At 40.5% G+C, this 12,471-nt stretch overlaps 1 protein-coding gene across 1 annotated transcript; it reads right to left on the bottom strand.

Moving 5' to 3' along the window:
• Nucleotides 1-819: 819 nt before the first annotated feature.
• LOC585375 (39S ribosomal protein L13, mitochondrial) lies at nucleotides 820-7,425 on the bottom strand. Its single transcript, XM_011668777.2, has 7 exons — nucleotides 7,324-7,425; nucleotides 6,120-6,243; nucleotides 4,466-4,559; nucleotides 3,777-3,837; nucleotides 2,993-3,079; nucleotides 1,811-1,932; nucleotides 820-1,458 (listed from the first exon to the last, which is right to left on the bottom strand). The coding sequence occupies exons 1-7, from the start codon at nucleotides 7,342-7,344 to the stop codon at nucleotides 1,440-1,442; spliced, it is 528 nt and encodes a 175-aa protein (XP_011667079.2). The 5' UTR covers nucleotides 7,345-7,425; the 3' UTR covers nucleotides 820-1,439.
• Nucleotides 7,426-12,471: the final 5,046 nt, after the last annotated feature.

Genomic DNA, 12,471 nt, shown 5'->3' with positions numbered 1-12,471 from the left:
TCCAGATGTCTCGAGATTACCTTTCAGCTATCTAAACTCTATCGCTCTCATTCTTTTTTTTCAGTCCATGAAGACGTGCTGAGGGTGACATGATCATAGACAAGAATGAGCTTTCTTTCTTCGATATATTCTAGCGTATGGGTTATAAAAGTGTCAAGAGATTCAATATCGATGGTGCTGTTAGGTAATCTATTCCAGTCTTACATGTCTGTGGGAAAAAGGAGAACTTGAAAGCATCTGTCCTGCAGAGGCTGCAGTAGGTCTGTTCTAATGGTGACCGTTGTTAATTGTCGATCAATGAGATCATCCTCCTTATCACATGTCCTGCTTCTTCCAATGCCTTGTTCTTGGTCAATCTAAAATTTTCCTGTCTATATCTCTCCCTCCTTTTCTCTCTCTTCACCCCCCCCCCCCCTTATCTCTCTTCACTCTCTCCCACCCCTCTCTCTCTCACTCTCTCCCTGCCCCCTCTCTCTCTTTTCACTCTCTCCTGTCCCATCTCTCTTACTCTTACTCTTACTCTTAACTATCTCCCTGCCCCCCCCCTTCTCTCTCTCTCTTCTCTGTCTTTCTTCACTCTCTCCCTGCCCCCTCTCTCTCTCTCTTCACTCTCTCCTGCCCCATCTCTCTTACTCTTTCTCTCTCTCTCTCTCTCTTAACTATCTCTCTGCCCCCCTTCTCTCTCTCTTTATCCTTCAGAAGAACACCCCTCACTTCTATATCTCATTCAGTCTCCTCATTCTAATACAGAGGTACTCAATATTCTCATTCCTTGAGACTACTGCCAAACATCAAAACAAGACAGCGTGGAAACAAATATACATTAATTTTCCATCTTTAAATCATAAAAACATCACAATATCGGCTTTCATCATAACCATCTTAAAGTTGCTTGTCCATATTTTCAGATCAACAAACGTGAAGACAGCAAGAATGAAATCCGGTGATCATCGTGTAGTCCTTGTGGTTTCAAGGTACAGTGAAACCTGTGCTCAAGGATGCCAAATAAAGTAGTCTTCATTGGAAAGGTGTCTTCAAGTACAAGTTAATCAAAACGTTTCACTGCGAATCACTGTTCAGGGAAAACCAAGACTGCAGGCTTTATCGATGGGTAGTCTTTCTATACAGGAACCACTTGAAGCAGGTTTCGAGTATAAAATAATTATATATTCTCTGATTCTGAAGCACAAAATGGTTTCCTCCTGACCTCCTAGCATCCTCCAATCAAACCTGCTTTTAACATCTATGACCAAACAAGCTCAAATTAACCATCTTAGCTACCGATGATTATAAACGACTGCAGACTGGTGTTTTAAGCAAGTGGCTTCCATGATTGCATAAGAGCATGGTGGACTTTGGAAGTGATAAATGGAGATGGCTCAAAGTAGTCCTTTCATATAGAGTCTCTTGATGTACATGGCTCATAGTGATAATTCTTGTCAGTACTTTGGCTCCTTTCTGTGCAAGACAAACAAAAGAGAGAAATCGACCATTAAAGAATGAAGAAAGTCAAGCACATGTGAAAACAGGGGAGGGGGTGGAGGGGGCAGTGGGGTCTTAAAGAAAAGTACTCTACATCTAAAAATTGATAATAATAATAATAATAATACTATAAAAAAAATCACCAGGCATGTGTGACATTAGTTTTTCTCGAGTAGATTTTATAAATGAACTTTGAAAATAAACAGTAGTCAAATTTCCCCAAAGCACAGTACACATAGATTATATATATATATATATATAATTTCTTTCAATTTCATAAATGTCTTCAACCTAGTCTACATGTAATACTGTTTGAGTGACGACTTACGGTAGCCATAACTTTGGGAAGTTATCTAGCTCTTCCTGTGTGTACTCTGTGAGAGCTCTGGGGACTACCCTGGGTGGTTTGATCTGCTCACTGACGTTGGCTAAGATGTCCTCTGGTACATCCTGGATGAAAAACAGATGGACAGATGGGGAGAGAGAGAGGGGGAGTGAGGGAGAGACAGAGAGGGAGGAAGGGAGAGAGAGGGAGGGGGAGAGAGAGGAGATAGAGAGAGAGGAGAGAGAGAGGAGAGAGAGAGGAGGGAGGGGGAGAGAGAGGAGGGAGGGGGAGAGAGAGGAGGGGGGGGGGGGGGGGGGGGGGAGAGTGCGTGAGAAAGAGAGAGAGAAAGAGCAAAATTGATTCTGATTATTCTTTTCATCATGAGCGAGTATTCATGATCAAAAGCTTTCAATTACCAGTAAACCATGTGGAAGTCTTCCTGAAAAGGCTATATTAAAGGGGAATTAACCTCTCCACTATGAAGCATTATCATGACATAGAGAGTAAAACATTTTGTCTGCTACCCAAGGAAACTACCATTTTTTTTAAAATTTCCATTTGTAACTTCCAGGTTGTGACGTTTCGCACAGAGAACTGATGTAGCGAGGCTATATGCCTAGAAGCGGGCGTTATATACAATACATGTCAAACATGGTGTACTGCCAAGTGTTTGGTTGTAATAATTGTTCCTCAAAAATCAATAGACCGGTTCCAAAATCCTGTCAGTCAACAGAAAAGAGGATAGTTGAGATTGGGGCAAATAAGGCATGTCATTTATATCGTAATTGAATGTCCCATTCGTGTGCAATATTGTTACAAATTGTGGTGCTTATTGAAAAATCTTTGTTTTCATCATGTGCTCAAGCTCTCTGCAGCGCGAGTGTAATGTGTATGTAGTTTACAGCAGAGAAACGTACAACGCGATTTGGAGCAGCATAAATGAAAGGACAACCTCCAAGAGTTACTTTTATTTTGTGTGAGATAGTTTTAGGAGCAGCTTGTCCTGTGTACTTTGTAAGTTACCGGTACTTGCGATGTAAAAAGATAATAATTCAGACAAACAATTGGGGCTTGGCCATACAATGCTTTGTAAGTTTGTAAACATGCAAAAGTATCTCAAATGCAATTCTATGCCGTATTGGCAACCAATGTAACTTAATTAAAACAGGTGGTAGATCAACTTACATGATCGGCAAATAAATGTAACCTCCTCATCATCTCACGTCTTCTGAGATCTTTGGGCAGCATGCCATACACAGCTTTCTTTATCACCTGAGAAATAGACAGAGACAGGATAAGAGAGAAAGAGAGAGAGGGTGGGAGGCAGAGAGAGAGAGAGAGAGGGTGGGAGGCAGAGAGGGAGAGAGAGGGAAACAGATGGGGAGGGAGGGAGACAGAGAGGGGGACAGAGAGGGAAACAGAGAGGGGGAGGGAGGGGGAGGGAGGGAGACAGAGAGAGAGAGATAAAGAGGGAGGGAGAGAGACAGAGACAGGCAGAGAGAGAGAGAGAGAGAGAGAAGTGGAGGTTAAAAAATTGGAAACAAACAAGGGAGAAAGAAAAAAGGAGACACAGAGAAATTATATAAAGACATATTCAGGCCTTAAATTTCAATATTGTTAGGGCAAGGCCACTTTTCTGTAGGGCAAATTCCTATATTACAGCACAAATAGGAAGAATTGGAAAGGGCACAAAAAATCTCCAAGGCCAATGAGAGGGGAATTGAGGCCAATCAAAGGGGCATCCAAGGCCATGGCCTTGGTGGCCTTGGATTAATTTAAGCCCTGCATATTTTTACACACAAAAAAGAAGTCAAGATATTAATATTTTATTAACAATGTGATGGTAAAATTTAAAAAAGATTTGAGTGATTTACTACGCTATCTATCGACCTACCAGTACATCCTTTCCATTGACTTCCTGCTTTTTTGGACAATACACAAAAAAATGACTGTGTAGCTACCGAATTACCTTTGTAGGGTCTTTTTGGTGAAACTCATGGGCAGGAGTTTCGCTGAATCCACCTGGATATCTGAAATAGTTAAAATGAAAAACATGCATGATTGAAATATCAAACACAAATAAAACCAAAAAATATTCTTTCAAAGGCCAGTTTACATCAACAACAAGTAATATTCCAAAAACAATCACAACTTTTTCTTAGAAATTCTATTTTTGCGATAATTTTTTTTCAAATGATACATGCACCTTTATAAATATAATTGCTGCAAATATGTTTTACAACCCTTGTATGAAACAAATCTATTCTGTCATCAATAACTAAGAAAATGAAAGTTTATGAATTTTCTGTACAGATTGGAGAAGACCTTGTCACAGTGTTGCCAATTTGGGTTTGATTGACAGCAGCTTTTAATTAATATCGTTCTCATTTTTTCAATCAAATTTTGCCAAAACTTTTATTGGCCTGTTCCTCTAATTTTTTCTGCTTATATTAATACCAACCTAATATCAGGGTGAACTTCCCCTTTAACTCCATACCTGGACCAAATTCTACACTAAGAAACTAACCTAAAACCCAATCACAAATCCTTAACCTAACATGATATCTTGGATGAAATAAAGCCCAACGCAAATGTAAGCAGAAATGAATCAACCTCCTCCCTCCCCTCCGCCTAAAAAAGAGAAGCTCCAGCACTTACCCAGTATGGTGGTAGTAAATTTTCTCCTCCCACTTATCCTTGGCATATGCAACTTGGCTTGTGTTTATAACCACCACGTGGTCTCCAACATCACCTGTTTGTCAAAGAAACACAAAGCATTACTTCCTCTGATCTTCACTTTGTATACAGTATGATGAGAGTCAAACTCATATCCTCTAAAGGGCAATCCAACTCTTGTATAATGAGTTCATTTGTATGAAAGCAGAATATCAGAGAAAGAGATGGGCGATAGTTTGAAATACGTCGGACCAATAATACAAAAGTTATGAATGTTTCAAATATGAGATCCCAAAGTCTACGCGAATCTCAAATTAGCAGTTAGGTCAGTGTATTCTGATGTAGTCGTGTACAAACATATCATCAGTTTCTGTATTTTTCTCTCCTAAGTTCCCTCTCTCTTGGGGGCAATACTCAAATTATATAATGTATAACATTTTATTATACATGTACTGTAGGTCCTCTAACGAAAATAGACCCTCCTGAGTCATAAATTTTTGAGTTGGAACAAGTGGGAAAGTTGTCTACCACTTCATCACAGAGACATCACTGATTCAGCCAAATTGAAGAGCCCATACCTGTCATGATTACAACGTTTTATTTTTTTTCCGTTTCCACTTGGACTTCCCCTGGTCTACTTCTCTGATTTTCTGCTTTCCTCTTTTTTTGCTATCAAAGGTTGGATTTCCTTTTAACACATAATTAACGCCCTTCCGGCTTTCACCTCTGCCTGACAGGAAGGTGTAAGGGGCTATCAATTGAACTCCTGGGTTACACATGGTACAGCAACATAGCTCAGTGATATATGCGAAGTAATATCTCTTTAGATCATAAACAATATAGGTACATGTATGTTTTATCACTGATATCTAAACTATTTGACCAATGTTAGGCTTATATACGTTGAACATCAATGTTGTCAAAGGGTAACACTAACCCATTCGGATGTCAGTTGCTTAGCTCATGATGCCAGAAAAGAAACAGCAAAGACAGGTCAGGAAGTTTAAAGTCTTTTAAAATCATTCTCACTCAAGTCAGGGGCTTCAGAAAGCAAAGTACAGCAAGGGTTAAAAAATTAAAATGATCCCAATACATTGAAATCAGGGTGCTGTTCACAAAACCATATTAAGTACAAGTTCACCGCCACCTCAATAAAACGCTTCATTTCCATGGTTTGTGGGCAAACTTGAACTTTTCACAACGGTGTTTTGAAAAGCTGTCTAGGGCCCATTTAACAAAAATTGTCATCAGTGACAAATCACAGTTTTTGTTATAGTCTAGTGAAATCCATTCTTCTGATAGGTTATCAGCAGATTTGTCACTGATTTTGGTCATTGAAAAAAGGCTTTGTGAAATGGGTCCCTGGTGCATCGTGTTAATGTCAAAAACCCATCTTAAACCCCCTCAGGAACCAAGGAACCAAACAGTTTATGACTTAGGTAAGCAGGTCACATTCACAAATACTAAGGAAATATCTACCAAAATCACCTCCCTAGCGGGCCTAGCCCCTGTAGTTCAATTCCAGTTGATATTTCAAACCAATTAATGGTTTACTATATCTAAAGTGACCTCTAAGTCTATATACCATATCAAAAATTGAACCACCCCCCCCCCCCCCATTCCTGCAATTACTTACTTAGTGGATGATAGATAGGTTTGTGTTTTCCCTGAAGAACTTTGGAGATGGCGACAGCTACCCTTCCTGGTGGTTGCCTATACGCATCTATGAGATACCATATGCGCGAGAAGGTTGCCCATTGCTAGAAAAAAAGAAAGAAGACATGGTCAGTATGAAAGACAAAGAGAGGAGGAAAGATAAAAGTATAAGACACATGGGTGTCAATGAATTTAGCAACACTCCAAGCATGCCCCCTTTTCACACTAATTACTATTTTTGTAAAGGAGATTTCAAATTGGGAAGCGAAATCAGCCATTTTCATGTATACCGCATGTATTTGCATTCCCAGCAGAATCAATTCTCGACACTTTCAAAGTGTATTGTACAAGTAGAAAGAAAAGTCTTCAAGGTTCGATATAGTGTACTTTCGTATCCATTTGTGACCCGCAACATACCAAAAATCAACTAAAACTTCATCAATTGTCTGATTGTTCAAATAATGATCATGATTTAAAAGTCCTTATATTCTTACCCCTTTCGTGTCAATTTTCTAATCTTTTTTGGAATATTTTTCCTGAAAACCAAGTCATTATAATATACACTTTCTCACAGGTTTCAATTTGCGTACCGTACGCGTACCGAAGGGGTGCGAGTGGGCCCGTGTGCGTAAAGTTAGCGACCGTAATAATTAACGGTCATCGTCGTAATTAATTTGATGAGGATCTGAGATTACAGTTGATAACTTCACTCAGGTTCATGCGCGCGCACTCCTTCATCGGTACGGTATGCAATTGTATTGTAATTGTGCAGCGGTTTGCCGTGAAACCTGTGAGAAAGTGAATTACAATGACCAATGTCTTCTTTTTTTTAGGAAAAATATTCCAAAAAAGATAAGAAAATTGACACGAAAGGGGTAAGAAATATAACGACTTTATATTATGACCATTATTTGAACAATTAATGAAGATTAAGTTGATTTTTTTTGTATGTTTTAGTAGGGTATCTCCACGCCGGAGTTACGGGTCAGAAATTGATACGAAGTCCACTAGCGGAAAGATTGGCGTCAATTGACCCTAGCCTACTCTAATTCTAACGAACGGGACTGAAGAAGAAAAAAAACAGAACCATGGCCAATTAACACTAACAATCTCCTTAATTTGCTACAAATTAAATTCAGAAATAACCATAATTTTCACAATTAGGTAAACCAAGTATTTCTCACCTGCGTAATCCGACTAGACATGCTTCAAATACGTTCTATAAACCAGTAAATAAAAGAAAAAGGAGAAACTTCATGCGAAAATCCTGCTTTGGTGTGGGTGAAGCTTTTCTTCACACACCTAATCGGAGATGAAGGTAGCCCATCTTATGTGGAAAAAATGCCAATTTGATAAGTGTAAGGATCGCATTGTACACGTACAACCGCTATACTACACACACGCAATATATTCTTTGTGTATTGTATCCATCAGGCATGATCAGTGCAACGATGGCTGGCTACCAATTAAAATAGGCATGGTGGTCGGATATAATGAGAGTAGATGATGGGAGGGGGGGGGGGGGGGGGGGGGGGGGGGGGTAAAGCGCAGTACTTAGGGGCAAATCAAAGAATTATAATAAGACCTCACCTCATTTATGTTAGAAATTAAAACGTTATCTCTTCTTTCGAATTGCAATATATCCCCGCACCGGAATTATAAGCATGTCATGCATATATATGCCTTTTCTCTGGGAAAGGGGGCATTGACTCTTTAAATACCAAATCACATAAATTATTCACCATTATGTTACCGTCATGTACATATTTTCTATGGATATAATTTTTCACGATCTCAACTTTTCACCACGTCATATGTACATTGTCAATTATGGATAAAAGTGGAATATTAACTCTTCACCACCCTACGCTAACTTTTCACCACCCTAGCGTCATGTACATTGTCTATGGATAAATGGTGATATTAACTCTTCACCACCCTACGCTAACTTTTCACCACCCTTCCGTCATGTACATTATCTGGATAAACTGGAATATCAACTCTTCACCACCCTACGCTAACTTTTCACCACCCTAGCGTCATGTACATTGTCTATGGATAAATGGTAATATTAACTCTTCACCACCCTACGCTAACTTTTCACCACCCTAGCGTCATGTACATTATCTATGGATAAGCTGGAATAATAACTCTTCACCACCCTACGCTAACTTTTCACCACCCTAGCGTCATGTACAATGTCTATAGATAAACTGGAATATTAACTCTTCACCACCCTACGCTAACTTTTCACCACCCTAGCGCCATGTACATTGTCTATGGATAAGCTGGAATATTAACTCTTCACCACCCTACGCTAACTTTTCACCACCCTACCGTCATGTACATTGTCTATGGATTATTAACTCTTCACCACCCTACGCTAACTTTTCACCACCCTATACCGTGATGTGCATTGTCTACGGATAAGCTGGAATAGTAACTCTTCACCACCCTACGCTAACTTTTCACCACCCTAGCGCCATGTACATTGTCTATGGATTATTAACTCTTCACCACCCTACGCTAACTTTTCACCACCCTTCCGTTATGTACATTGTCTATGGATAAGCTGAAATATTAACTCTTCACCACCCTACGCTAACTTTTCACCACCCTACCGTCATGTGCATTGTCTACGGATAAGCTGGAATAGTAACTCTTCACCACCCTACGCTAACTTTTCACCACCCTAGCGCCATGTACATTGTCTATGGATAAACTGGAATATTAACTCTTCACCACCCTACGCTAACTTTTCACCACCCTAGCGCCATGTACATTGTCTATGGATAAGCTGGAATATTAACTCTTCACCACCCTACGCTAACTTTTCACCACCCTAGCGCCATGTACATTGTCTATGGATAAGCTGGAATATTAACTCTTCACCACCCTACGCTAACTTTTCACCACCCTATACCGTCATGTGCATTGTCTACGGATAAGCTGGAATAATAACTCTTCACCACCCTACGCTAACTTTTCACCACCCTAGCGCCATGTACATTGTCTATGGATAAGCTGGAATATTAACTCTTCACCACCCTACGCTAACTTTTCACCACCCTATACCGTCATGTGCATTGTCTACGGATAAGCTGGAATAATAACTCTTCACCACCCTACGCTAACTTTTCACCACCCTAGTGCCATGTACATTGTCTATGGATAAGCTGGAATATTAACTCTTCACCACCCTACGCTAACTTTTCACCACCCTAGCGTCATGTACAATGTCTATGGATGAACTGGAATATTAACTCTTCACCACCCTACGCTAACTTTTCACCACCCTAGCGCCATGTACATTGTCTATGGATAAACTGGAATATTAACTCTTCACCACCCTACGCTAACTTTTCACCACCCTAGCGCCATGTACATTGTCTATGGATAAGCTGGAATATTAACTCTTCACCACCCTAGCGCCATGTACATTGTCTATGGATAAGCTGGAATATTAACTCTTCACCACCCTACGCTAACTTTTCACCACCCTATACCGTCATGTGCATTGTCTACGGATAAGCTGGAATAATAACTCTTCACCACCCTACGCTAACTTTTCACCACCCTAGTGCCATGTACATTGTCTATGGATAAGCTGGAATATTAACTCTTCACCACCCTACGCTAACTTTTCACCACCCTAGCGTCATGTACAATGTCTATGGATGAACTGGAATATTAACTCTTCACCACCCTACGCTAACTTTTCACCACCCTAGCGCCATGTACATTGTCTATGGATAAGCTGGAATATTAACTCTTCACCACCCTACGCTAACTTTTCACCACCCTAGCGTCATGTACATTGTCTATGGATTATTAACTCTTCACCACCTTCCGCTAACTTTTCACCACCCTATACCGTCATGTGCATTGTCTACGGATAAGCTGGAATAGTAACTCTTCACCACCCTACGCTAACTTTTCACCACCCTATACCGTCATGTGCATTGTCTACGGATAAGCTGGAATAATAACTCTTCACCACCCTACGCTAACTTTTCACCACCCTACCGTCATGTACATTGTCTATGGATTATTAACTCTTCACCACCTTCCGCTAACTTTTCACCACCCTATACCGTCATGTGCATTGTCTACGGATAAGCTGGAATAGTAACTCTTCACCACCCTACGCTAACTTTTCACCACCCTATACCGTCATGTGCATTGTCTACGGATAAGCTGGAATAATAACTCTTCACCACCCTACGCTAACTTTTCACCACCCTAGCGCCATGTACATTGTCTATGGATAAGCTGGAATATTCACTCTTCACCACCCTACGCTAACTTTTCACCACCCTATAGCGCCATGTACATTGTCTATGGATAAGCTGGAATAATAACTCTTCACCACCCTACGCTAACTTTTCACCACCCTACCGTCATGTACATTGTCTATGGATTATTAACTCTTCACCACCCTACGCTAACTTTTCACCACCCTATACCGTCATGTGCATTGTCTACGGATAAGCTGGAATAATAACTCTTCACCACCCTACGCTAACTTTTCACCACCCTACCGTCATGTACATTGTCTATGGATTATTAACTCTTCACCACCCTACGCTAACTTTTCACCACCCTATACCGTCATGTGCATTGTCTACGGATAAGCTGGAATAATAACTCTTCACCACCCTACGCTAACTTTTCACCACCCTAGCGCCATGTACATTGTCTATGGATAAGCTGGAATATTAACTCTTCACCACCCTACGCTAACTTTTCACCACCCTATAGCGTCATGTACAATGTCTATGGATAAACTGAAATATTAACTCTTCACTACCCTACGCTAACTTTTCACCACCCTAGCGCCATGTACATTGTCTATGAATAAGCTGGAATATTAACTCTTCACCACCCTACGCTAACTTTTCACCACCCTAGCGTCATGTGCATTGTCTACGGATAAGCTGGAATATTAACTCTTCACCACCCTACGCTAACTTTTCACCACCCTAGCGTCATGTGCATTGTCTATGGATAAGCTGGAATATTAACTCTTCACCACCCTACGCTAACTTTTCACCACCCTATAGCGTCATGTACAATGTCTATGGATAACTGAAATATTAACTCTTCACTACCCTACGCTAACTTTTCACCACCCTAGCGCCATGTACATTGTCTATGGATAAGCTGGAATATTAACTCTTCACCACCCTACGCTAACTTTTCACCACCCTAGCGTCATGTGCATTGTCTACGGATAAGCTGGAATAATAACTCTTCACCACCCTACGCTAACTTTTCACCACCCTAGCGTCATGTACAATGTCTATGGATGAACTGGAATATTAACTCTTCACCACCCTACGCTAACTTTTCACCACCCTAGCGCCATGTACATTGTCTATGGATAAGCTGGAATATTAACTCTTCACCACCCTACGCTAACTTTTCACCACCCTACCGTCATGTACATTGTCTATGGATTATTAACTCTTCACCACCCTACGCTAACTTTTCACCACCCTATACCGTCATGTGCATTGTCTACGGATAAGCTGGAATAGTAACTCTTCACCACCCTACGCTAACTTTTCACCACCCTAGCGCCAAGTACATTGTCTATGGATAAGCTGGAATATTAACTCTTCACCACCCTACGCTAACTTTTCACCACCCTACCGTCATGTACATTGTCTATGGATTATTTACTCTTCACCACCCTACGCTAACTTTTCACCACCCTTCCGTTATGTACATTGTCTATGGATAAGCTGAAATATTAACTCTTCACCACCCTACGCTAACTTTTCACCACCCTACCGTCATGTACATTGTCTATGGATAACCTGGAATATTAATTTTTCACCACCCTACGCTAACTTTTCACCACCCTATAGCGCCATGTACATTGACTATGGATAAACTGGAATATTAATTTTTCACCATCCAATTACAATACAGTTTATTGAAGTTAAAACGGGTATTAGGTCCTATGTGCAGGCCAAAAATAATGACGAGGTTAAATTCCAACGTAATTTGAATGATAATAATAATTTAGAACTTCCCTCAAAACCAAAAGGTTTGAAAATGTCTTTTTGTGAGAAAATAATGATCATTAGTTGTCGAATTGAATTTAGCGAGCACGCTCGTTTAATTAGTCTGATTTTTACATAATAGACAAATGTACATTAAGTACATGTAGAGAGGCGCGGATCCAGGGGGGGGGGCGAGCGGGCCTTGCCCCCCCCCCTCCCCCCCCCCCCCCCGAAAAAAAAGGAGAGAAAGAAAAGGAAAAGAAGGGAAAGGGAAAGAGGAGAAAAAGGGAAAAAAAGAGGAAAAAGAAAAGAAAAGAGGGA

Source organism: Strongylocentrotus purpuratus, unplaced genomic scaffold (genome assembly GCF_000002235.5).
Source record: "Strongylocentrotus purpuratus isolate Spur 01 unplaced genomic scaffold, Spur_5.0 spur5_scaffold_13, whole genome shotgun sequence".
Taxonomy (NCBI): domain Eukaryota; kingdom Metazoa; phylum Echinodermata; class Echinoidea; order Camarodonta; family Strongylocentrotidae; genus Strongylocentrotus; species Strongylocentrotus purpuratus.
Note: the sequence above shows the minus strand (reverse complement) of the source record. Positions and strands in the feature narration are given on the sequence as shown.

Bases quoted from the DNA above. Each gene is read 5' to 3' on its own strand.
- LOC585375 (XM_011668777.2), bottom strand. From the start codon at position 7,344: ATGTCTAGTCGGATTACGCAG. The intron at 4,560-6,119 runs GTAAGTAATTGC...TTTGACAAACAG, and splicing joins ACCTATCTATCATCCACTAA to GTGATGTTGGAGACCACGTG. The intron at 3,838-4,465 runs GTAAGTGCTGGA...TAACTATTTCAG, and splicing joins ATTTACTACCACCATACTGG to ATATCCAGGTGGATTCAGCG.